Source organism: Staurois parvus, unplaced genomic scaffold, assembly GCF_062004578.1.
Source record: "Staurois parvus isolate SC_StPar_1 unplaced genomic scaffold, SC_StPar_1.0 ptg000811l, whole genome shotgun sequence".
Taxonomy (NCBI): Eukaryota; Metazoa; Chordata; class Amphibia; order Anura; family Ranidae; genus Staurois; species Staurois parvus.
This window is the reverse complement of record NW_028318607.1, coordinates 992,256-1,018,213: the sequence shown is the minus strand read 5'-3', so window position 1 is coordinate 1,018,213 and position 25,958 is coordinate 992,256. Positions and strand designations below refer to the sequence as shown.

Genomic DNA, 25,958 nt, shown 5'->3' with positions numbered 1-25,958 from the left:
GTGAAGACCACCTTATGTGCACCAGTATGTTGGTTTGCAGATATTAGTCTTTGTGTTTTTAGACATTTATACTGATTTATGCATGTGCATATATGAGTGTTGGACTTTGATTTATTCACAACTGACACTGGTCACATTGATTTGTGTCCTCCACCCCCCAAGGGGTAACGCAATATTCATTACAAGTCCCCTATGTGGACAGGGGGAGGTTGATTTTTTTTCTGTCAGGAAAAAGGGTCCGCTTTTCTTTGTTACAGGTTCTACCTGTTTCACTTTGGTTGCACTTTATTAGATCTAATCGGATAAGAACACTGAGTGGTATATTGTACAGTTTTTAACATGTGATGTGATTTATCATTTTATGTTCTTATATAAATGACGCCATTCTCTGTTTTATTACATGGTTTTTGGTAGCGCTTAGGGGCGGACTGACCATTTGAAAATTCGGGCAATGCCCGAGGGCCCAGGGTCAGTAGGGTACAGTTATTTAAAATTGCAAAAAACTTTTTTGCAAACTCCAAGCAGACTTCCAGAAGCTTCCGCCTAGCCACTCTGCCATAAAGCCCAGATTGGTGGAGGGCTGCAGTAACAGTTGGCCTTCTGGAACCAGGGGCGGACTGACCATTTGGAAACTCGGGCTCTGCCCGAGGGCCCGACGTCATTAGGGGGCCCCATGAGATGCCCCTGGTACCTTTTTTCATAGGCTTTCTTGAGTTTGGGCAAGGACACAGGGGCCCCATGATCCCCTATTGCCCGGGGGCCCCATGAATTGTCAGTCCGCCCCTGGTAGCGCTTCACCATTTATCACAATTTTTACAATGGTAAGGCACCTTTACAAAACTCCTCCACTCTCCCAATGGCTGATAAACAGGGAATCAGAGAAGAAGCCACCATAGTGTATGCACATGCATATAGAGTAAAGTTTACTCTACCATACACAAATGCCAAAGACCTACTCGCACATTAAAATCGGGATGAACTGTATAACCCACAGTCAGGGTGCTTGCATAGGGAGTCCAAAGATTTCTGCCGTCCGTGTGTAATTGTGTCACCACGCTCTAGTCGGACATGTTGCGTCACGATAACACATGACTTCACTAGGGATCGATCGTTAATATTTGTTTCACCTATATCATCTAACATTTTAACGTGTGTGTGTGTGTGGGCGCGTGTGCGTGCATATATAATTATTTTTATTTTTTTTTATATAATTTTTTTTTTTTTGGGGGGGGGGGGTGGTCTTTTTTTCCGTTTAGTTATGTTGCACCCTGGTACTACAGTTGTTTACATAAACATTTCTTCTCATTAATCTAAACTCCATACCTCTTAATGACAAAGTGAAAACAGAATTTTAGAAATGTCTGTGAATTTATTAAAAAGAAGAAAAAAACTGAAATATCACATTGACATAAGTATTCAGACCCTTTGCAACAACACTTGAAATTTTAGCTCAGGTACCTCCCATTTCTCTTGATCATTGCTGAGATGTTTCTATACCTTGATTGAAGTCCACCTGTGGTAAATGAATTTGATTGGACATGATTTGGAAAGGCGCGTACACACCTCTCTATAAAAGGCATCAAAGCTGACATTACTGTATCAGAGCAATAGCCATGAGGTCAAAGGAACTGCCTGCAGAGCTCAGAGACAGGATTATTGCAAGGCACAGATCTGGAATAGGCTACAAAAACTCTGCTGCACTGAAGACTCTCAACAGCACAGTGACCTCCATATTTCTCAAGTGGAAGAAGTTTGGTCCAACCAGAACTCTTCCAAGAGCTGGTCGTCCATTCAAACTGAGCAATCAGGGGAGAAGGGCCTTCGTAAAAAAGGTGACCAAGAACCCATTGGTCACTGTGACTGTCCCATCTTCACACAGGATCTCTGGAGTGCAAAGTTCCAGACAGGAGCGGACTGACAACTCATGGGGCCCCCCGGGCAATAGGGGATCATGGGCCCCCTGTGTCCTTGCCCAAACTCAAGAAAGCCTATGAAAAAGGTACCAGGGGCATCTCATGGGGCCCCCTAATGACCTCGGGCCCTCGGGTAGAGCCCGAGTTTCCAAATGGTCAGTCCGCCCCTGGTTCCAGAAGGCCAACCGTCACTGCAGCCCTCCACCAATCTGGGCTTTATGGCAGAGTGGCTAGGCAGAAGCTTCTGGAAGTCTGCTTGGAGTTTGCAAAAAAGTTTTTTGCAATTTTAAGTAACTGTAGTATCAGGCTGCGACATAACCCAACTTAAAAATGTGCAGAGGGTATGAATATTTTATGAATGCACTGTTCATGTATAATAAATATACATATATTTTTTATTACACACACACGTACATGCCTTTCTGTATTTGCAACAAGACAAAAAGATCTGTTGATTTGTCAGAAATGCTATGAGCTCCTAAATTCCCATATTGTGCTATGGCTCCGCTGAACTAACATCCCAAGCATTGTTCCCAGCCTTGTTGCTCCCTTGCTGGGCACATGCAGACATTTAGATGGAGCAGAATGAGCAGAGAGATGCCTTGATCTGTAAGCTTCTGTTGCTTCTTCATTGTCCCAACATCTGGAAGGGGTGCGTTTTTGATCAAGCTGTGTCGCAGTGCATGTCAAGGAGCAAGCTTTTTGCAGGGGTTATCTGAACCAATACAACTGGCTGAACAGAATTCTAAATCCTTTTTGGTAGGTAAAACCATTACAATTTAGCTGTCCTTTCTGAAGGTCCGCTATAACGGGGTCTCCAAACTCAGGCCCACTAAAAGATTTTATCTAGCCCACAGCTAGGGTCTGTTGCACATCGTGAATGCACATCGTGAATGCACACTGATTGAAGATTACGGTCAGCAAAGGCTGCATGTGAACTCTGATGATGGACACCCTGATGTGGGGGGGAGGGGTTGGAATCTGATGGGCACCTTGATGTAGGTGGGGTAGGCTCTGTTGGGCACCCTGATGTAAAAGGGAGGGGGGACTTTGATGGGCACCCTGATGTGGGGGTAAATCTGATGGGCACACTGATGTGAAGGGATAGGGGAGCATATGATGGACACGCTGATGTGGGGGGGAGAGGTTGGAATCTGATGGGCACCTTGATGTAGGTGGGGTAGGGTCTTTGGGCACCCTGATGTAAAAGGGAGGGGGGACTTTGATGGGCACCCAGATGTGGGAGTAAATCTTATGGGCACACTGATGTGAAGGGATAGGGGAGCATAAGATGGGCACCTTGATGTATGGGGAGGGTATGGGTTCTAATGGGCACCTTAATTAAAGGGGGGAATGGGGTTCTGATGTGCACTCTGATATTAGGAGGCTTTGATGTGCACTCTGATTTAAGGGGGAAGGGGGCTTGATGTAAAGGGGGGGAGGGGTTGTTCTCTGATGGGAACCAGATGTAAGGAGGAAGGGGGCTTTGGTGGGCACCTTGATGGAAGGGGGCTTTGGTGGGCACCTTGATGGAAGGGAGCTCTGATGGGCACCCTGATGTAAGGGGACTTTGATGGGCACCCTGATGTAAAGGGGACTTTGATGGGCACCCTGATGTAAAGGGGAGAGGGGAACTCTGATGGGCACCCTGATGTAAAGGGGAGAGGGGAACACTGATGGGCACCCTTATGTAAAGGGGAGAGGGGAACTCTGATGGGCACCCTTATGTAAAGGGGAGAGTAGAACACTGATGGGCACCCTGATGTAAAGGAGAACTCCTAATGGGGATTTTGTTTGGCCCTAGAATGTTTGCCCATTGTCCTGAAATTGTATTGTATTGGAAACCTGAACTATAGTAATACAGTTTTTAAAAGAAAACCTAATGCTATTGCTACCTGAGGCATCTTTACTATTTTATGCTAGGATTTTGAAATAAGCAATACAAACATTTACAATGTAGACTTCACTAGAACTTTGATGGGAATAAAAATTACTTTAGTAATGTAAATTATTTTAGTAATGTGTGTGTTGTTGTGTTTTTTTTTTTTTTTTTTTTTTTTAGATCTATCAGGCCTAAAAGTGATCAGGGCTATAGAAGTCCAAAAGTAGGACCTATTTGGTCAGCAGTTTGGTCCAATAATTGGCACTTTTTAGCCCTTTTTTCTTGCTGTTCTGATGGGGGACTTGGCCCCCTGTGCTGAAATGGCCTCTTACACAGAGAATAGAAAGGATTATCTGAACTCTGGCTGTAGCTGGCTTTAGAGCTGTGAGTTCATACAATAAATGGCCCATAAATACAAGACTGAGGGCCTTTTCCCAGGGCCATCTATGAGGCTCTTCGAATCTGCACAATAACATTCATATAGGGCATCCTTCGGTAATTGCCATCTGTGTTAATGGCTCATACAATGAAGACTGTGGAGGCTCCAATGAAGTAATTTGTGGAAAGTATCACTGGCTTCTGTGCAGCAAAGTTCTATTCATCCTCAACAAGGTGCTTAATTAATTACTTTTATCGACATTAATCCCTTTCACCTGCCTCGTCTGCATTTCGGGGTGTTCAATGGGCTTTTGGGAAAATAAATGCATTAAATACATGTAATCCTTAACTGAATGCTATTTAGTTTGCTAAAGGGGCATGTATCCCAGACCACTGCCATTTCCTAGATATAAAATACCTATTTTTAACCTTTTTCCATAACTGTTGCATATTGTACTGCTGAACTCTTCCTACCTTTGGCAGACACTTTTCTGTCTATATGTCTGCTCGTCATTTTTCAGGATGAGTTTCCTGAGGGTGGCAACATTCGACCATACCTTTTTGTAATGTGTTGAAAAAAGCCACTTGAAGTCTCCATTGGAAGCCCAGTGGGGGAGCATGTGGCAGGGAGGCTACTCAAGAGCACAACTGCATGACAGTGGTCACCCCATAACAGGAAGTTTCTGAACGAGGACCATCAAATATCTACAGTTGGTTTATGGCCCCAAAAGGGGTGCTTCCAGGGATGGAGGTTGCTTTACATGCAGGGAATTCTGTTGTCTCCCTACATCAAACCTGAGCATTTTATGGTCCCCGTGCCACATCTGGTCCTTTGGCCATCCCTCTCTGGCCCATGCATGCAATGCAACTGCGTTCCTTTTATTTTGAAGGCTATATTTTTTTCCAATATACATGTGTGTGCACCTTCATAGTAATGTGTTGTAGAACAGGTGTCTACAAGCGATGGCAGTTGCCAAACTTCTGCTCCTCACTCCAGGGATGTGGTACTGCTTCATGGCTCTGACGAAAGAGTGTGGGTTCCCTTGATCCAAGCCAACTAGTCAACAGGATAGCAGTGGCTCTGCTTCCACCCTTGTTGGTATGCCAGTAGCCAAGATAAAAGTGGTCACACTGGTTTGCCCTTTCCAAGTGGCTTTGGCAGTGTAGAAGCGGCAGCACCACCCCATTGAGCAACTCAGCATTTTATGGGAGTTGGGTTACAAGGATATGATGTGGGCAAAGGGCATGGTGGAAGTGTTGCCAGATCCAAATCTCTACCCCAAAGGTAAGCTTTTTGTAGCTTTCGAGCTTCACACTACAAACCACTCAGGTGTAAATGGGGCCTTTATACTCATCTGAGCCCAATCTTGATCCAGCACTGTTCAGGAGAGCAGAGGCTCTCTTGGCTCTCTGCCTCCTCATAGGCTCAGTGACAGCAGTGGAAGCCATTGGCTGTCCTGCTGCTGTTATTCACAACGAGTGAGGAGGGAGTGGACACACAGAGCTGGCTTGGGAGTGAGCACACTGGTGTCCCCATAGGAACCAGCTTGCTATGGTGGGTGGGCACTCAGCAGGGGGGAGGAGCCAGGAGTGTCTGCAGGGGACCTGAGAAGAGAACTGAGGCTGTGCTATGCACAACTACTAAGTATAAACCTGTTTTGATATTTTTAGAAAAATATATTGGTTTACAATCACTTTAACAGTCGTGTCTAAAATAATTGAAAAAAGAAAACAAAAAACAAAAACCGCGAAGGGGTTAAAGATTCGGCTTTACCTTTTTTTTTGTTGCGTTTTTATCGGACTGGCCCATTAAAAAAAATCTGCTCAGCAGCTGTCGTCTTTTGTGTGAAAACATTTAACATGGAGATGGCATTTTAATTCAGGTTTGATTTGCCCATCGTAAAAGGCTGCAACCAAGATAAGTGTGTTTTAATGTGATCTGCGCTACTCCGAGCAGGCTTTCTTCCTGCGATATGGGGTATCCCGCCGCCTGCCTTCATTTCGCTCTCCGAATTAACGCAATTACCGCCCTCTGTTTATCAAACATCCACACTACACAGCAATATTTATTTGCAGTCATTTAGCAAAGTGCGCCTGCACCCGGGGTTACCCTCTTCCGTCGCCGTCTGTGCGATGCCGTGATTAAATTTGTTCGCCGCTAACAAATGAGGAAGATTAATTTAAAGCCAAAGGGTGAAGGTTGCAGCTTATGACCCATTCGTGGTTGTGAGGGATCGGAGATTGAGGTGGGATTGGGGGGGGGGGGTTGAAATGGTCAGGATTTAATTTTGTACCAGGCTACATGCTTCCTATAATTACAAATTAGTGTTTGGCTCAGCTGTAGCAAGACTCGCCCCCCCGCCATTTTTTTTTTTCTTTTTACTTTGAAGCTGTAAAATCATTAGTCTGTGACTGGCTCCGAAAGCCTTGATCTCCTTTCTGAAGTCCAAACCTAAAGCTGAAGTTTAATCTGTTTAGAGTTTGTATTGCCTATTTGCTACTTTCCCCTTCATCAAAATGTAATACCACTTTATTTTTATTATTATTTTTATTATTTATTTTTAACTAGATAACATATTTTAGGCCCAGCAATGTCATCACTGGGTTGCTGTGATTCTCTGTGCAGTGCAGGCCGATAACGGCTGGTGGGGGTTTAAAAACTGAAATTTAATAAAAGTGGGAAAGACACGGGGTGGCTGGGGAGGAAAGAGCATAGATGAGACTAGACGTCCACCAGCCAGGAAATGTAGCGTGCTCTATCTGACTTGCTGCATTTTCTAATGCACATTGTGAGAAGCTCCCAGTGTGCAGTGAAATCAGAATAAGCAATTTCAGGGGGTAGGGGGCAATATGATATGATGCAATTGGGATGTGCTGGTGAAGTGTGTGTGTGTGTGTGTGTGTGTGTGTGTGTGTGTGTGTGTGTGTGTGTGTGTGTGTGTGTTTGTGTTGTTTTTTTTTTTGTGTGGTTTTTTTTTTTGTTTTTTTTTTTTGTTTTTTTTTTTGTGTGTGTATTTGATGTTTTTTTGTTTTTGGGTGTTTTTTTTTTTTTTGTATTTGTTTGTTTTTTTGTATCAAAAAATGTAATAAAAGATATAATAAAAAAACAGAATAAGCAATTTCAGTCCATGAGAGGAGCCAGTACAATTGTGCAAGACTTGGGCTCCGTTCACACCAATGAGTTTTTTAGTGCTTTTTGCAGAAACTCACTACAGTCCGTTTAACTTGGTTTTCTATGGAACATGTTCACATCTATGCTTTTTTGAGCTGCTGCGGTTTTGGAAAGGGTCAGGGACTTATTTAAAAGCAAAAAACAGCATTTTTGCTACAATAGAGTTCAATGGAGAAGCTGCTGAAATGCATGGTAGTGCTTTTTTTGCCACGTTTTGCATTTTTATTCTGCTCAGCAACAAAGAGAAATCCACTTTAAAAAAACAAAAAGCTGAACAAAATGCAAAACCCATCAGAATGCATGTAGAAAAAAAGGAAAATGACTGCGAAAAGCTCTGCAAAACAGACAAAAAGCAAACTGCATAGGTGTGAATGGAGCCTTAAAGAGTACTTCCACTTTTATTTAGAAAAAAATCTTCCCCTCTGGGTGATCTATGTACATTGCAAGGATTTTAACAAACTGTTGCAGATTCCTACATTTTGTTATTCTGAAGAAAAAGCTGTTTGTGTCCATGTGGAAAGTGAATCTAATGGGAGTGATTTCATAATTATCAATTAACTGCTGCACCTGCAGGGCTCCAATGAGGAAAGTGGTGGGGTCTGCATCCCTTTAAATATAATTTCCTATTGGGAGTGTCTCACCAAAAGTGACATTTTTGCTGTAGGGGATGCCTGAAATGGGTCCTGCGCTGGTTTTATATGACTTCTAAGTGACTTGCACCTCCTATTATTCAAGTAGCACTGAAAGGGCAGCAAGTGGCAATGAAGTTGCACATCATAGTCGGACCTCAACGCAAGACTTTGGGGTTGCATTGATGTGAATTGGGTGTAAAGCCCAACTCTGGGCACAAGGGGGGGGAGAGACTACCTTTTGACCCGCTACAGGGAACAACTTCTTGGTGGGCTCGCTCAGGTGCGTTTTAGAGTAGGATTTGACCACACTTGAGCTCATCTTTAGGGTTCATGTACACGGGGCGTTTGGAACTCTTCTGAATGATGGGAAATGGCTGCTGGGAAATGTAGGTTAAAAAACATCAGTTTAGCCATGTATGCATCCTGCGTTTATGTGCGTTTGCGTTTTAGAAGCGTTTTTAAAAGATAACCTCAGGAACACTGAAAAATAGTAAAAAATAAACTATTTCAGACATTTTGAGTGGAATAGAGAGAGCAGAAGCAGATAGAAGTATGTGTTGAGATGGCCTGTCTTTTCTGGTTGTAGTCACTATGGATCCCGTCATGAGCATAATGCGGCGTGTTCTACTATTTTTTCCTTCACACTAAACCTGGAACTGACTGCGCTGGTGTACCGGGTCCATTTGAACACATGGAAAACGCTTTGCATGCATTTCTGATTATGAAAAAAAGGCTCTGGACAGCATCTGGACATGGAACAGTTAAAAAAAACACTTGTAAACGCTTATAAACGCGGTTAATCGCGTTTACAAGCATTTGAAACGTCGGTAAAATCTACAACTGAACGCAAGTTTGGTGCGTTCAAAAAAACAAATGTAAACTCAACTGCCTGTAAATGACGTAGTGTACATGGACACAGAGGAAAACGTTAGGGAGAGTTCAGGGCAGGGGCGGACTGACCATTTGGAAACTCGGGCACTGCCCAAGGGCCCAGGGCCAGTAGGGGGCCCCATGAGATGCCCCTGGTACCTTTTTCATAGGCTTTTTTGAGTTTGGGCAAGGACACAGGGGCCTCATAATCCCCTATTGCCTGGGGGCCCCATGAGTTGTCGGTCCACTCCTGGTTCAGGGGCTGCTGAAAAAACGCAGAAAAGCTCCTGTACGTGCGTTTATCATCTGCAGTGTACATGAGCCCTTAGTCGGCAGGAGCCTGTCCATTGTACCCGCAGTTCACTGATTGAGGTTGCAGTACTTTGCAGGCTCGTTTACAAAGATAACTGCACTTTTTTTTTTTTTGCTGCAAATATGGGTGATTTTGTTATTTTTTTGCAAAAGGTGTACTTGACCGTACAAGAAGAAGATCTGGAACTTTGATAACACTCTGGGTATCGGAAAAGGTTGTCATTACTGTAAAATTGTCACTGCTACCTCCCAATTAAAAAGAATGTGATTCCCAGATTCAAAGGGACTCATTGTGACATCGCTGCAAGTGCTCCACCACCATTAAAAACTTGGATAATGAAAACACAAGCACCTCACATGGGGATCTGCCTTGCTCCCTGCTGCCGCCGAATTTATGGATACAATGTATTTCAAGCAAATAAAACACCTTTCAGAACTGGTTATTAAATAATGTATCCTGAGCATCCCCAGATGATACACTTCAGGCTCACAGCTCGTTATTAAAGGAACATATCTGCAGGATGGTGTTTGACGTGCTGTTTTTGAAGTGTTCCGTTGAAAGAATCGTAAATTCGGCCTTGCTATTGATGTGCCGGCTGAAGACATCTTTTGGTGGTTTTTAAATCACAAAGACCTTTGCGAAGAACAACTCCCCACCTCCCGCTCCCTTTCTTCAGGATCTTATTAATTTGGTGCTGTTCTGACATCCCTTTTTGTCCTTGAACCGCACGATGGAATATAAATTAACGAGGAAAATATAATGAAGTTTCAAAGGACTTTTAAACACAAAGCCCGAAAGGATTAATGGGCATTTGCGATGCACATATAATTGTGCTGCCCATGTAGAATGGGCAAAGCATGTACCAGGCACACAACAGAGGTGTTTTCTCGAGGGGGAAATTCAATGGTCAATGCTTATTGAGGCTTTTCTGACCACTGGTTTCACCTTGATTTCTGGTGTGTGTTGTGTTGTGTTTTTTTTTTTTTGGTTTTTTTTTTTTATCTGGACATTAACCTCCCTAGCGGTATTCCCGAGTGTAGCTCAGGGTAAAATGTCAGTACCAAAAGCGGTAACCCCGAGCTACACTCGGGCTTACTATGCGGCGCTGCATAGGGAGTCCCTGCAGCACTTACCTTGTCCTGTGCTCCTGCGATGTGTCCCCTGCAGCATCCCCGGCCATCTCCACCGGCCGATGCCGGCATCCGGCTTCTGTGTTCCGGACCCTGTGACGTCGGGACGTACAGGCGGCGGCGAGAAATTAGAAAATTTAAAAAAAGTCATTTTTTTTCAAAACAAATTTTACATAGGAAAACATTGCTGTTTCAACCCATTTCACATACATTTTGTCCCGAGTGCTTTGTCCGGCGCCCTGCCTGCATTTTGTCTGTTTTTTCTGCCTGGAAACTGAGAAAAGTCCATGGCGTCCAAAAAGTGTCCCTTTTAGGTCAAAAGCGGGTTTAGATCAGCTAGAGAACAGCGATAGTAAATCAGAACCACTTGCAGAATTGAGTGATAATGATTCGTGGGGAAATTTGTCATCAGACACTGAAAACGATTCTGTGACTTTGCTCAGTGATGTGCAAGCTTGGCGCTATATTTCACATTTCAGTGTTTTTGGTTTGATTATATTATTGAATTAAATGTATTCTATTATTATTTTTTATGATTATTTATTAAATTATAATTTATGATTTCGTGTTTCAAATTTTATCCTACCCGGGATGTTTAATAGACTCTTGTTCGGACAGATTTCAGTGAGTTATTCCTAAAAATTACAGCCTACAATAAAAAAACTACATATTTCCATGCAAAAAAATGTACCGCTTTCAGCACCAAAAATCTGAAATAATCAGACCGCTAGGGAGGTTAACAGTTTGGAAATGGTAATGTTTGGATTATAGAGCTGGTTCATTTGATTGAACCAAACACCCCCAGAATAACAGGACACTCCCTCTCTCCTCCCTTCCCTAAGCCAACCTAGCACCAGGTATATACACCGATCAGCTATAACCTTCAGTTACGTAAATGAAAGAATTACATACAAAATATCTCGTTACAATGTCATCTGAAAGTTGGTGGGATATATTGGGAAGCAAGTAAACATGTTGTCCCTGACAAGTGTTGAAAGCAGAAAAGGTGGACATCAGGGGCGGAATGACAACTCATGGGACCCCGGGCAATAGGGGATCATGGGGCCCCTGTGCCCTTGCCCAAACTCAAAAAAGCCTATGAAAAAGGTACCAGGGGCATCTCATGGGGCCCCCTACTGACCCGTGCCCTCGGGCAGTGCCTGAGTTTCCAAATGGTCCGTCCACCCCTGGTGGACATTGCAGTTGTGTATGGGGTTGCGTTGCTGCAGACCTGTCATGGTGCCCATGCTGACCCGTGCCTACAATGGACATGTAGACATCAGAACTGGACCACAGAACAATAGATGAAGGTGGCCTGGTCTGATGAATCACATTTTTTTTTTTTTTTTACTTTTTTTTTTTTTTTTTTTACATTTTGTGGATGGCCGTGTGTGTGTACACATCACTTACCTGGGGAAGAGATGGCACCAAGATGTTAAGTCAAGTCAGCGGCGGCAGTGTGATGCTCTGTGCAATATTCTACTGGAAGTCCTTGGGTCCTGTCATTCATGTGGATGCTACTTGACACCTAGCACCTGCCTAAACATTGTTGGTGACCAAGTTTATGGAAACTGTATTCCCTGATGGCAGTGGCCTCTTTCAGGATAATGCACCCTGCCACACTGCAAAAATGGTTCAATGGTTTGAGGAACGCAGTGAGTTTGAGGTTTTCACTTGGCCTTCAAATTCTCAAGATCTTAATCCAATCGAGCATCTGTGGGATGCACTAGAAACACAAGTCTGATGCCTCACACAACAATTTTCAGGAATTAATGGATCTGTTACTGACTGCTTGGTGCCAGATACCACATCTAGTGGAGTTCAGGGTTAGGGCTGTTTTGATGGCAAAATGGGTTATTGACTGCTTGGTGCCAGATACCACATCATACCTTCAGAGGTCTAGTGGAGTTCAGGGTTAGGGCTGTTTTGATGGTAAAATGGGACATGCTCAATATTAGGTGGGTGTTTGTAAAGTTTATGGCTGATCTGTGTATATATTTGTTTTATCTTAAGTGTATGCATATGAAGTAATGTGAAAGGCCAACACTTACGGTAAGATTGCACCATAAGACCCACCTATTTTGTTTAATGCAAGTTCCAGGTTCCATACCTTGAACATTAGCATTCCCTGATTGGAAGGGATGGAGATTGGGTTAAAAATGTAGTTAAAATTTGGGGTGGTTGCCATCTTTTTTGTATAGCTTGTTCGTTGAGTTGATGTGGGGACACACTGGATGCCTTCAGCTGCCACTGTGCTCTTGCTGGGCTTCCAATCCTGTACCTATATTAAGTTAACTGCCAGCGAGCAGTGAAATCTCAGCAGCAAGTGACTACAGTTGTGGACTTGCCATGTACTCCCAAAAAAGAAAAAAAAATAACCTGGGGGCAGCCTTCTCAACTCTCTTACCACTGGAGAACCCCAAAAATAATTTTCAGGTCTCAGGGAACCCTTACTAAAGCTATTTTGTCATGTGTCATTGGGAGAAATAACACTTATATTGGTGATCAGTAGGGAAAATGCAACCCTTTCAGGCAACTAAAAAGATCATTGGTGTCATGCTGCTGACTTAAGTTGTGTTGGTGCTGGAACTATGCAGTCACCACAAATGGGAGGACAATACACTATAGCACAATGAAACCCTAGCAACCGCTTAAGGAACCTTAGGGTTCCACTGAACCATGTTGTTAAGAATGGCTGTTGATGTATATTATATATCCTGTTCCTGTTCCTGTTCCCCTGCCTCCTAATGTTGGCAAAATCACAGCTGTCAAAGCGACAGTTGGGATTTGATCCTTTTTTTATTTTTTTTTTATTTATTTTTTTTATTGACTTTTTAACTGTAAATTACTTGGGAAATAAAATTATTTGATCTCCAAACACAAAGCCTGGTTTCTCTGAAGAAAAGGTTGTTTTTACATAATCTTGAGTTCTGACAAAGTTACCACCAAATCATACAGCCCATAGTAGAAATGTAAAAATAGTTTTGGTCCATATGGCGGTGTACAGGTACGAGCAACCATTCTCAACCAGGGTTTCACAGAGCCCTAATGATCATCAAAGGTGGCTCGGGGTTCCTTCAGCTGTGGCTTATGGACCTCCCATCTGATGGTGCCTGCATGCTTCCAGGTCCAATGCCACTTGGTAGAGCCTGTGGCATGACTTCAAAGGTGTAATTCCTGCCACCATCTGTAAGGGGAGCATTCTTATCATTTACCACCACCAATGTAAAGGACTTTTTCCCAATGACCCTGGATGGACTAATCTACCAAGGATTCCCTGAGACCTAAAATTTAATTCAAGGGTTCCCCCAGAGTAAAAAGGTTCAGAGGCTTAGTATGAGAGTTGAACTGGATACAATTGCTATTACTTGGAAAATGAGTAGTGCAAGTGTGTCTTTGTTTTAGATTTGTGAATAAAATTGTAAAATGGTACATGAATGGTCCTTTAGGATCAATAAAAAATGACAGTAACCGTATAACCAATGTAAACCTAATGCTGATACGCAATGATAAACAACTGCCTGAACATGCTGTGCTCTGCTTCTACTTTTCTCCGTTTTTCAATAGTTTTTATTGAAGTTTTATCAAAAAGATGTAGTTCAATAAACAAAGAGATATTCACAATGGCTCTTTCAAGAATTACAATACAGACAGTGTTCATAGTTTCGGAAGTTGCCCTACTTCTAATTTTCTCAAATGTGGTGTTTTATCAAAAGATCACTCTTTATACTTATGACCAACATTAGCCATTGTTGGGGAGTCCTTTTATATATTTAGGATGTTTTTTTTTTTTTTGTTTTTTTTTTTTGGTGGATTTGTCCGATTCAAGGCTTCTATAGTAATATAAATGTGCCCAAGTGTATAATTCATCTGCTTTATTTATTTCAGGTACTTGTATAGCACCGTCAATTTACACAGCGCTTTACATATATATTGTACATTCACATCAGTCCCTAACCCTCAAGGGGCGTACAATCTAAGGTCCCTAACTCACATTCATACATACACATACTAGGGCCAAGTTAGACAGGAGCCAATTAACCTCCCAGTATGTCTTTGGAGTGTGGGAGGAAACCAGAGTACCCGGAGGAAACCCACGCAGGCACAGGGAGAACATGCAAACTCCAGGCAGGTGGTGCCGTGGCTGGGATTCGAACCAACGACCCTAGTACTGCCAGGCGGAAGTGCTAACCGCTAAGCCACTGTGCCGCCCTGAAGCTGTTCGTACATATGGCAACTTTCTGGCAATTTCAACCACTTTCAGTCAACGGGGAATCGAACATACGTCTTGAAACCAAGCAATCTACTATCTAATGATCATCCACCTGAATTTTAATAGAAATAAACTGGGATATACTGTAAATTGGTGACTTCAGATCAATAAAAAAAAAAAAATGCTCAAAACCAGAAAAAAAGGCGGCTATTTGATGCAACCAGACTTTTCTGAAGGGGTTTGATTTGAAGCAGCTTTGAACCCATCTTACGGTCAATCAAAACCACAATTTTTTATGTTCCAAAGCATTAAAAGTGGTTTAAATTGCCATGTGCATGGCCAACTATTCAGCTTTAACTGCATAATGCCCTCTATGTTGCTAAGTTGTATTTTTTAGCATTTGTAAGTCGCCATAAAGCAGCTCAGTATAATTAGGAATATCTTTTTCTTTTCCTTTTGCAGCTCGCTCACCTCTTTGGTTTCTCCTGACACCAAGAGTGTTTTTATTCTTATTTTTTTTTATTTTTTATTTTTTTGTATGTATCAGTGCATAGGTCTCATAAGCTGGTCAGGCTGCAGGCACGAGCTATGATGGAAAAGAAATTGGCCCCACAGGGTCGACATTAGCTTTCTTGGCGCTATACTTTCCTGAGCCCTAATCAGTTATTATCTTACGGGTGCCTATGGATGTGCGCTAAAAAGCCGGAGGCTCTTGTAGCGGACTTTGAGATGAGCACTAAGTCTTTTTTTTCTTTGATCTCTGACTGCAGATTGCTCCTTGGAAGCCCAGCCAAAGTACATCAAGGATGGCAAGAGGTACGGCAGACGGTCTATGCCCGAGCTGCAGGACTCCCTGGAAGAGTTTGATGAGGAGACGGTAATAGAACCCGAAGACGAAGGGACGAGGTCCTCGCAGGTCAGCTCCAGAAACTGTGAAGAGGTAAGATAAATGAGTTTAATGGCTCGGGGGTGACACGAGTCTTCATTGGCACCGGGAAGCCTGACATTTTGCTCATTGAGACTGCAGCTTTCGAAATTGCACGCTGCCTCTTTTCATTACCTCAAATAAGCCATTTCCCAGCGCCGGGGCTTGAGCTGAGAGACTGGAATAAAGAGGAGCTCTTATCCATGGCAGGTTTCAGATTTAATCTAAAATTCTTTAAGTGGAATTAAATGATATCTAACACTTACCCGGTGTAGCCCCATAGCTTTCCTTATAGGTAAATTGCTGTGCGAAACTTTTGATATGAGCTGCTTTGGATTTTCTCCAGTTTGCTGGAACCCAGAGAATTGGTCATTGGATGGCAGGGCCTAAACACTAGACAGAGAGCACATGTCCACCGCCCAGGGGCGGACTGACCACTCGAGCACTGCCCAGGGGCCCCATGAGATGCCCCTGGTACCTTTCATAGACTTTTTGGGTGTGGTTTGAGTTTGGGCGAGGACACAGGGGCCCCATGAGTTGTCAGCCTGGCCCTGCCACTACCATGGCAGTTTTTGGGACCCGGCAGCCAGAGAAAACCTGGAGCCCCTTAGGTCACATTCACCTCTTCGTGTAGTGGGAACCTGTGTTCCTGCTCGCAGGTTTTTTTGTGCATTTCCGTATGTCACACATTGGGCAGCTCATTCAATAAATGGGCAACAAACAGGCCAAAGAAGCTCCAGAACTGTTTCAGGAGTAGAGCGTGGCAGGTTTTTTCACCATGTGTTTTGCTGCGTTTGTAGCATGACAAAACGTGTATCCCCCTAACCACGCTTGGAGTGCCATTAACAATTAACCCTTTGAGGACCAAGGGACGTATTTGTCCCATGTTTTTAATTGCCTGTATCATCTGATTAAGAACTTAAAACTTTTTTTTTTTTTTTTTTTTTTTTGGTTTGAGTCAAAATATTAGTTCTTATCAACAAACAACAAATGGATCTAGCTTTTTACCAATTATTTCATGAAATTCCTAGATTGTAAGCTAGAAAGAGTAAGGGCCCTCTTACCCCTCGTACGTTGTTTGTTATTGTTGTACTGTGCCGTGTATTGTCCCCCCCTCTATTGTACAACGCTGAGCAAACCCTTTGGCGCTATATAAACTCGATATAATAATAATAAATGGCTTCGTTACAGCAACTGAAGTGTACAAACTTTAAAAACAAAAAAATTGATTATTTTGGCGTTCCGTAATCTTATGGTCCACAAAGGGTTAATGGAACTGCAAGTGCAACACCCGTTTTGCAGCGTGTTTCCGAGCAGTATGGAAATTATTTCGTGAACAAAATTCTAATTGTGAATGGTTTTTGTCTGAGAAAAATGGTACATATTGTAATGAATAATATGCCTGGGATTCCATTCAAGTAGCAGGTCTGGACAGATTTTTAGTCCTCATGCACACCGGACGTTTTTACGGCAGCTGTTTTTGGCTTTTGACGTTTTTTTTTTCTACAGCCAGTAAACCCCCCAGCATGTTATCCTATGTGCCCATGCACACATAGACTGGAATCAACATTTTTTGTCTGGAAAAAAAACAGGGTTTCTAGGGGGAGTTTTTTTTAGCTGTAAAACGCCACCAACCGGTGTTTTTGGATGTTGTTGTGTTTTGTTTTTTTTTTTGTGTGTTTTTTTTTTTTTTACTAAATAATAAATATTTTTTTAAAAACGGTAAAGAACGCAAACCCGGAACAACGCGGGAAATCACGGCTAAACGCTAATGCAAAAACACTAAAAAAAAGCTAAAAAAATTATGTTTTTCATGTGACTTTACACAGCTAACGTTACCAGCGTTATAAAAACGTCCCGTGTGCATGAGCGCTAAGGGCTTTCGAATGAAATTAGTTCAATCCATCAAAGCATGAAAAGGTTTTCTGACCATTTTTCAACTAATGTGAATGAAAATCTAACAGTGTATAGGTTTTTTCATAAATAAAAGCTGTAAGCACTCCTTGTCAGTAGTAAAGGATTTGCCTCAACCCTCTAACTGCTACATCTGCAGGATAGCTTATTCTGTTGAAAAACAGACTTGCTGGCCAGATCAGAAGGTGAAAATAAAGAAAACCTAACCCCCCCCCCTTAAAAAAAAAAAAAACAACTCATGCAGCCATCACATCTAGGAATTGGTAAGCTGCAATATACAAAAGTTTGTTTGGGGGTTTAATGTTTTTGAAGCAAGATTTTGGTAATTTACAGCAAAACATTGCAAAGGAAAAATTGGTCTAAACTCCATTAATAACACCTTATCCCATACAAGTTTTAACATGTTGTTGTGTCAACTATGATCTTGCCATTAATGCCGTATTCAGGCAGCTGTCCTCTCCAAATTGTGCTCCTGCATTGTCACCCAGTCACATGCACCTATGAAAGCGGCTACAAATCGGGGCTTTTTTTTCCTCAGGGAATGGGTCCAGGTACGCCCCCCCCCCTCTTTTTAAGTCACCCCTTGTCTCTGCCTCTTACCCACCTCTAAGCACTGTCCCCTGGTTTTACCCCTCACCCACCTCCCAGTAGTGCCCCTTTTAGTGAACTTTTCATCTTTGGGTGCTAAGTAATTTTGTATTTGTAATCCCAGCAACAAGAGAACCCCCCCAGCAACAATAGACCTCTCCCTCAACAGTAGATCCCTTACAGCAACATAAGACCCCGCCAGCAACAATACATCTCCCCAGCAGCAATAGACCTCTCCCTCAACAGACGATCCCTTACAGCAACATAAGACCCCGCCAGCAACAATAGACCTCTCCCTTAACAGTATATCCCTTACAGCAACATAAGACCCCGTCAGCAACAATACACCTCCCCAGCAGCAATAGACCTCTCCCTCAACAGTAGATCCCTTACAGCAAAATAAGAACCCGCCAGCAACAATACACCTCCCAAGCAGCAATAGACCTCTCCCTCAACAGTAGATCCCTCACAGCAACATAAGACCCTGCCAGCAACAATAGACCTCTCCCTTAACAGTAGATCCCTTACAGCAACATAAGACCCCGCCAGCAACAGTACACCTCCCCAGCAGCAATAGACCTCTCCCTCAATAGTAGATCCCTCACAGCAACATAGGACCCCGCCAGCAACAATACACCTCCCCAGCAGCAATAGACCTCTCCCTCAATAGTAGATCCCTCACAGCAACATAAGACCCCGCCAGCGACAATACACCTCCCCAGCAGCAATAGACCTCTCCCTCAACAGAAGATCTCTTACAGCAACATAAGACCCCGCCAGCAGCAATAGACCTCTCCCTTAACAGTATATCCCTTACAGCAACATAAGACCCCGCCAGTAACAATACACCTCCCCAGCAGTAATAGACCTCTCCCTCAACAGTAGATCCCTTACAGCAACATAAGACCCCGCCAGCAACAATACACCTCGCCAACAGCGACAGACCCTACTGCAACAATAGATCCTTCCAGCAGACATCAACAATAGACCCTAAGCAGAACCCAACACCCCTTGCCATTACATAAATTCAGTGTTGGAGGTGCCAGAACTGCGTTCCCCAACATTCCTGCTGGAAAAAGCCCTGCTACAAATGATTGCTGACACGCATTAGGCAAGCGTGGTTTTCTGGTGTCACTATCAAGAAATCACTCCAGGGCAATTATGCGCCGCCTGTTCTGGAGTGAGTGCATGTTGACAGAAAGTGGTCAAAAGAGGCTGGAGGACATTGGCAGCATTGGGATGCAAATTAATTTAAACGTTTTATGGGGAAAAAAAGTTGCGACTGTTTTGACAGGTTGCACTTTAGCAAAATGTAATCTCCATAGGATATAAAGTTACCTTAACGTGGCACTGTTAGGTCTCGTTGGTTACAAAAGCATACCTGATGAAGAAGAGGTCAAATACTTTTGGCAACCCATGTCTTTAAATAGTGCCGATTTTCTTTCTAAACAGCCGCTGCAATTGTTCACTTCCGCCTATTAGCACTAGGGTCATTGGTTCGAACCCCAACCATGGCCACCTGGCCATGTTCTCCCTGTGCCTGGGTGGGTTTCCTCTGGGTATTCTGGTTTCCTCCCTCACTCCAAAGACATGCTGGCAGGTTAAATTGCTCCTGTCTAGTATGTGTATGTATGAATGCGAGTTAGGAACCTTAGACTGTAATCTCCTTGAAGGCAAGGACTAATGTGAATGTACAATATATGTAGAGCGTTGTGTAAATTGATGGTGCTATACAAGTCCCTGTAATAAAGTCTCTGGATGTTTGCAATTCCTACTTCCCTTTCAAATGCATGGTGTCTCCCACTGACTTGAACCTCACTACAGAACAGAATAAGTCAATGGAAGGAACCAAAGCCTGTGGCAGGGAAATAAAACCTATAAAGTTGAACACTTGCAGCGGCCTGGAGGCAACAAACTTGTGCGTGACAATGGCCACTGGAGAGGCAAAGTATATTCACTCTTTTAGAAATTATAATTTGGCATTATAAGCACACCTAAGTTTGTTGAATTTGTATAAATCTATTTTAATTTATTCTAGTTGACCAACTTATTACATTGGATCACACAGCAATAATATGTAACCCCTTTCCTCCAGTTGGGTAAACAAAGTCGTTTGATCCACCATCTATCTGAAGCCCAACTCCTGGCAAAAAAAATGGCCCTCCCACACTGCAAGGGTTAAATGCTAAGGGATTGCCGAAGAGTCTGTATGACTTACCCCATGCCCTGTATTGGCTTCCTTAATCTTTGCGCCTGGTCTGCTGCAGTCTTCTCTGCTCCTGGCTGCGGTCGCACTCCAGCTTCAATAATACGGGGCCCTGCCTTGTAGGTGATGGTGCCAAGGCTCCACCACAGATTAGAGAAGAGGAGCTGGAATTAAGTAATACAGCCTATCCTGCAGCCCCCTTGACTTGACAACCATTTAAAGGGCAGGTTCACCTTTTCACGAAAAATGGAAGAGGTGAAATAACTCCAGGTATCCTGGCCACCCCTTTTGACCCATGATGCTCCATGCTGCTGGTGTAGCAGTCTGTACACAGCAATACACAACCTCTGAGTAAATCTACATCATAATGTTCGCCCGTTGGCCAGTGCGGCCACAGGACTGTGCAACCATGGAGAAGTACACCTGAAGCTTCCTCTTCTGTTAAAGTGTGGCAGAAGCAAGAAGTGCTCCTCATTGGTCAGTGCCATTGCTAGCATGATAGATACTCACTCCAGGGCTGTGTATTGTAGTGTGAGGATATGCAAGGGCATATTTTCCACAAGGCAAACAAGGCATTTGCCTATGGCGGCATTTTTTGAGGGGGCCAGCAGCATTTTTCTGCAGGGCAGCGCCACCTGCCGAAAGAAGGGATGGAAGAAAGGACACACGCAGCATGGGGACCAGGTGGGATCTGAGAGGGGCTTGATGGTGGATACAGAGCCTGATTATTGTTCCCGAGGATGTCCGGATGCTGTGAAGGTTAGTATCTTCTTTTGCCAGGGTGGGGTGGGGGGGTTGTCAATGTATGGGGGGATGGTGGTAGTGTTAGGCTCTCTCAGGTGGGGTGTTGTTGGTCAATGTCAGGCTCTTTTCGTGGGACAAGGGGGTGTTTGTCAGTGTCAGGGTCTCTTCATGGGGGGGAGCCAATTTTTGTGTTGCCTAGGGCAGTACAAAACCTAAATACACCACTGTGGATATGGCCCACTACACCGGCAGCATGGGGCATCACGTATAATGGGGTCTGGAGGAGTTGGTTCACCTTTTTCTGAAAGTGGTGAACTTGCCCTTTAAACCCTTGCGCTGTGTGTGGTTGGGGGTATTCTCTCATGTATCCATTGTAATGAGCCTCGTCATAATGTTCACTCATTGGTTGGCACTTCCACGTGACTGTACTGACTGATGAGAAGCACATGTGAGGCTTCCTCTTCTGGTAAGGTGTCCAAGAAGAAAGTGTTTCTCATTGGTTGGTATAGTCACGTGGGTTTGCTGACCAATGAACGCTTGCCCATATGAGCATCATAATGGGCTGTGTATTGCGGTGTGTGGGCCACTACACCAGCAGCATGGCGCATCACAGCCTGTATGTGCAGTGGGGTCTGGAGGAGTTGGTTCACTTTTTCGTGAAACCGTGGACTTGCCCTTTAACCTTTGCAGTGTGTGTATGTGGGGGGTGGGGGGCTTTATTTTCTAATACAGCTGAAAAGAATGGAAAGCCTGTCTGAATTTCTGGTACCATAAAGCACTATGCCTCCTACCACATTATCAAGTGTGGATAGGTTGACTGGGAAGACAAAGGGGCAATTGTAGGAGAGACTCGCATGTCCACAAGCTATTGTTCTGGTCCTGAAGAAAGGGAAACGGTCTGGGAATTAAATGGTTAAACGTGCCCAAAAAATAAATTAAAAGGGAAGAAAAAGTGTTGAGGGAATTGAAGAGTGAAAGAATGCACAAAAAAAGCAGAAAATACACAGGTGGTACACAGACCCTGGATGTGAATACAGATTGCCTCCCTCCCCTGGTGAGACACGCTTGACTTGAGATGTAGGGGCTTCATGTATCATGCTGAATATTTCTTCCTTGATCCTCTACATGCCTGGTGCAGCTGCTCCTCACAATATGTTTAATTATGTTCCCTCTCCCTCCCCGGCTTGTCCTCGGATCGTAGTTTGCGCTGTGCTACCGCGGCGTCTTTATCACCGGCGGGCTGGTGCCAAAGACGGTTTATCTTGATGATGCACTTGGCTTTTAATAACCCCAATATTCGCAAACTATATTACATTTTTGACATGTGTTATTTAATGTGGCTCATTGATGTTATGCTACCTGATCACTCTCCCGGTGATGGGCGACCCTGGCGCGCATACATTTGACTTCTGCCTCATGAATATTTGAACTTCCCTGTGAAAAGTCAGATGAGCACATTTTATATGTTTTCAAATCACGTGCATAAATCCTCGGTGTTGGAAAAGCAGGCGGCTTCATAATTACACATTCGGAATCATAAATTGTGGCGAGATGGGTGGTGTGAGTTACCATTTGACATGGGCATGGATAGGCGGTCATGGATCTTGCTGTAAATTAGCCTTTTTATTAACATTTTTACCCCAGAGCAACCTTGGAAGCCATTTATAGGTTGGAGGGAACCCCTGCTAAAAATTATTTCTAGCGTCCATTGTAGGCAATAAATATTAAAATGTTAAGATGTAACAATAAAGAATACCACATACCTGGAGTATCTGATACTTATGATGGACCATTTTAGTTTAAATGTATTTTTATTAAAACATTTTTCATGGGTACAATGCCTTGAGACAAGTATCAGACAAGGTTCAGACATGGTGGATTAACAGATAACCTCAGAGACATGCTACACAAAAGCTAAAGCATTGAAACAAATGTCAGGGGCAGTAGAGAGCTGTAAGTGCATATGTGGCGGCAGTAATCATACAAGGGCCCAAGGGGGCAGTAATCAAAATATTGAACTTGCAAATAGTAGAACAGCCTGGCAGGGAGCTCATCTGACCTGGGGACTTACAGTAGGCATAGCAGAGAGTCAGCGGTAGTAGGTAGACCTGAGCTAAAGACAGTGGGAGGGAGGTCCACCAAGGGCGGTGGACCTTGGTCTGGCCAGTCCAACCCAAGTAGAGAAAGTACAGATGTAGGCCTTGAGCTTTTCCTAGCCCTCTGGAATCTCTCCCTCCTGTTAGTGCTGTTCCTGACAGGCAGGTGCACTTTTCCTACACTATCCACTTCTTAAATGTGCACCAAAACTTTGTGGCAGGGACTTGTATTCAGGTGACCCTGATGGCCATCTTGGGTCACGCAGAGTCTAGTGTAGCCAACTGGAACAATGCACCAGGGAAACAATAGGGAACGCAGTTTCCCTTGATTTCCCTTCTAGCTGTATTGTTTCTCCAGGTGAGCATCGCCTACAGTGGAGAAAATAGACTGCACCTGCCTAGTCATACAGTCTACATACATACAGGCATACAGTCTAGTCTGTAGATCTCGAAACACCTAAAATATCGTTATGGCTATAGAACCAGCATAGTTCACATACTTAGTGTATTTTAGGTTTTGTGCTGCCCTAGGCAACAGAAACATTGCCCCCACAGACACCGACCAACACCCCCCCCCCTTTCCCCGCTCTCGGAGAGAGCTGGACATTGACCAACAACACTCCTGCCCCCCATATATAGATAGAAAGAAATACACTCATCTGCACAGCTCTGGACATCCCTGGGAGCAAGAGTCAGGCTCTACTTACACCATCAAGCAGCCTCTCTCAGATCCCACCTGGTTCCCATCGCATGTGTCCCTTCTTCCATCTCTTATTTGAGGGCAGGTGCTGCCCCCCTGAAAAACGCCACCCTAGGAAAGTACCTTGTTTGCCTTGTGGTAAATACACCCCTGCACATACTACACCTCAACGTAGAACTCCACATATAGTCCCCATCAACATGCTATAAAAGGTGCCAAAACCCATGGTTTGCAAGAAAGAGGGAATATGGAGGAGAGAGTAGGAATTGGGCACCTACCCAGGAAGAAAGAAAAGGGGAAGACACAAGCAGTAGGGAGGGGTGGCAATGTCCCAGTACAACAGCAGGGCAGATCTGGAAGCATGCCATTAAGTATGCGTATCAAAGCGGACTCTGGGTCTTGCACCCAATTATAGGTAGTAAGACTGCTGTTCAGTCTGGTGGACTTTGGCAGATCATTTTTAACACTAGTTATAAAAAATCTGAATTCTAAAAAAAAAATTTCAGGGCAAAATAATTAGAAATAATCATTAAAATCAGTCGCCAGTGCCTCCTTCCATTGGTGGTCAGTGAAGGATTTCCAACCTTAGGCTGACCCTACACCAGTAGATTTTTTTTTTTTCAAATGTTTTGCCAATGAATTTTATTAAAAATATTCAAAAGTCCTTATAATGTCATCTAGACCTGCTTCTTGAATGGAATCCCAGACATACAGTATTTGAGGGGATCTTTACCCTTCTTGCCCCATTTTTTTCTTTTTCAAACCCCTGCATACCTTGTTGCAGGTGCTCAACATTTCAAAGACTCACCCACTCAGCAGGATCAGCGATGTCCTGCAGAACCCTCTACAAAATCTGCCTCCACTTGGTCCTGTGCCACCATCTTTTTTATGACATCATTGGAAGACCCACTAGATGTAAAGTTCAGCTGCCAGACCTCACAATGATGCTCCGTTAAGCCCACCCCTCTCCTTCTTTCTCAATGAAGAACTATGCCTCCTGGGATATGTGACATGGATATCTTAGGAGGCATAGTCTCATAATGAGGAGTGAGATGCATGGGGAAGGGGGCCTATTTTAATAAAAAAAAAAGTGCACTGTGCGTTGAGATGGGAGGGTGAGGATCTGCTTTAAATAGGTTTCCCTTGTGTGTAGAACATATGCTTTACAATATGTATTATTTTCCCAAAAACTGCATTTACTATATAGTTAGAAGTTCATTTGAGATTTTTTTCCATCCTGCTCCTTCAAATTTTCTCATCACTTTGATCAAAAACTAACAAATGTTCTGACAGTAAAAAAAATTTCTAACCAAATTCTACTGGTTTATGACCAGCTTTTCAGATCTATAAAAAGTTAATTGGTGGCATGCGGAAGTTTGCAGGCACTGAGATGGGAAGATCAGTCTGCCAAGGAACCCTTTGTGATTTCTGGAGAAACCTTAGGGTTCCATGGAACTGTGGTCAAGAATGACTACTGAAAATTGTAAACGGTCTTTGGCTGCAGTTGATCAGCCAAAAAGCATTTGTGCAGTTTTTAGTTAATGGGTTGAAAGTAGGTGGCTTAAGGCCCACCTATAGACTTTGGTCGGTCAGTCGTATGTGCGGGTCGAGTTCAAATTCCCGAAAAACGGCAAATCTGTTGCAGAGCACTCCATTGGCAAGGTGAGTTTTGCTTAGAAAGCAAGCTTTACATCAATACAGCAAGAGGGGAATAAAGAAGGCACTGCACAGACCCACATCACCAGTGGTATGGAGAAAACTCATAGAAATTGAGATGGGTTTACTAACCTACCTAATCAGTAGGGTCATTGCAAGTGCTCTTGGCTACCTCCTTAGAACCGAGATTGTTACCAAATCTCTTTAAATTATACATATTTTGAACTTTTTTTTTTTTTTATTATTTTATCCATTGTTGTGGCTCCATATTGCCAATCCCCTTCAGCCTGTTTTCAGCCACTTTTTATGTGCACTCCAGCAATGGCCAGATTCCTAATGGTGAAAACAGTGGCTCATGTCTGTGTAATGTGTGCTGAAATGGCTACTTGTAATCTCCATCAGTAGCTTGTGTGGTAACTTAGGAGCACAGCTGAAAGACAGGTACAGAATGTTGTCACCCTAAAAAGGAAAGCTCTTCAATAAAGGACATTTTGGTAGGATCACCAAGTGTTTTAATTTAAACCTGTACTTTTACATTCACATGTTAAAACTTGAATTACATTTTAGTGAGTGGCTTTACTTCTACTTGAAAAGTGGACCTTCACCCTCTCCACCTAATCTTCAAT

General features: G+C 43.5%; 1 protein-coding gene across 1 annotated transcript in view; it reads left to right on the top strand.

Annotated features, from left to right (window-relative positions):
• NIN (ninein) overlaps nt 1-25,958 on the top strand; it is a 158,876-nt gene that overhangs the window by 5,568 nt on the left and 127,350 nt on the right. Inside the window, exon 3 of the mRNA XM_089654855.1 lies at nt 15,274-15,443. Within this exon, the coding sequence (XP_089510981.1) occupies nt 15,274-15,443 (170 nt within the window). The remainder of the gene's footprint in view (nt 1-15,273; nt 15,444-25,958) is intronic.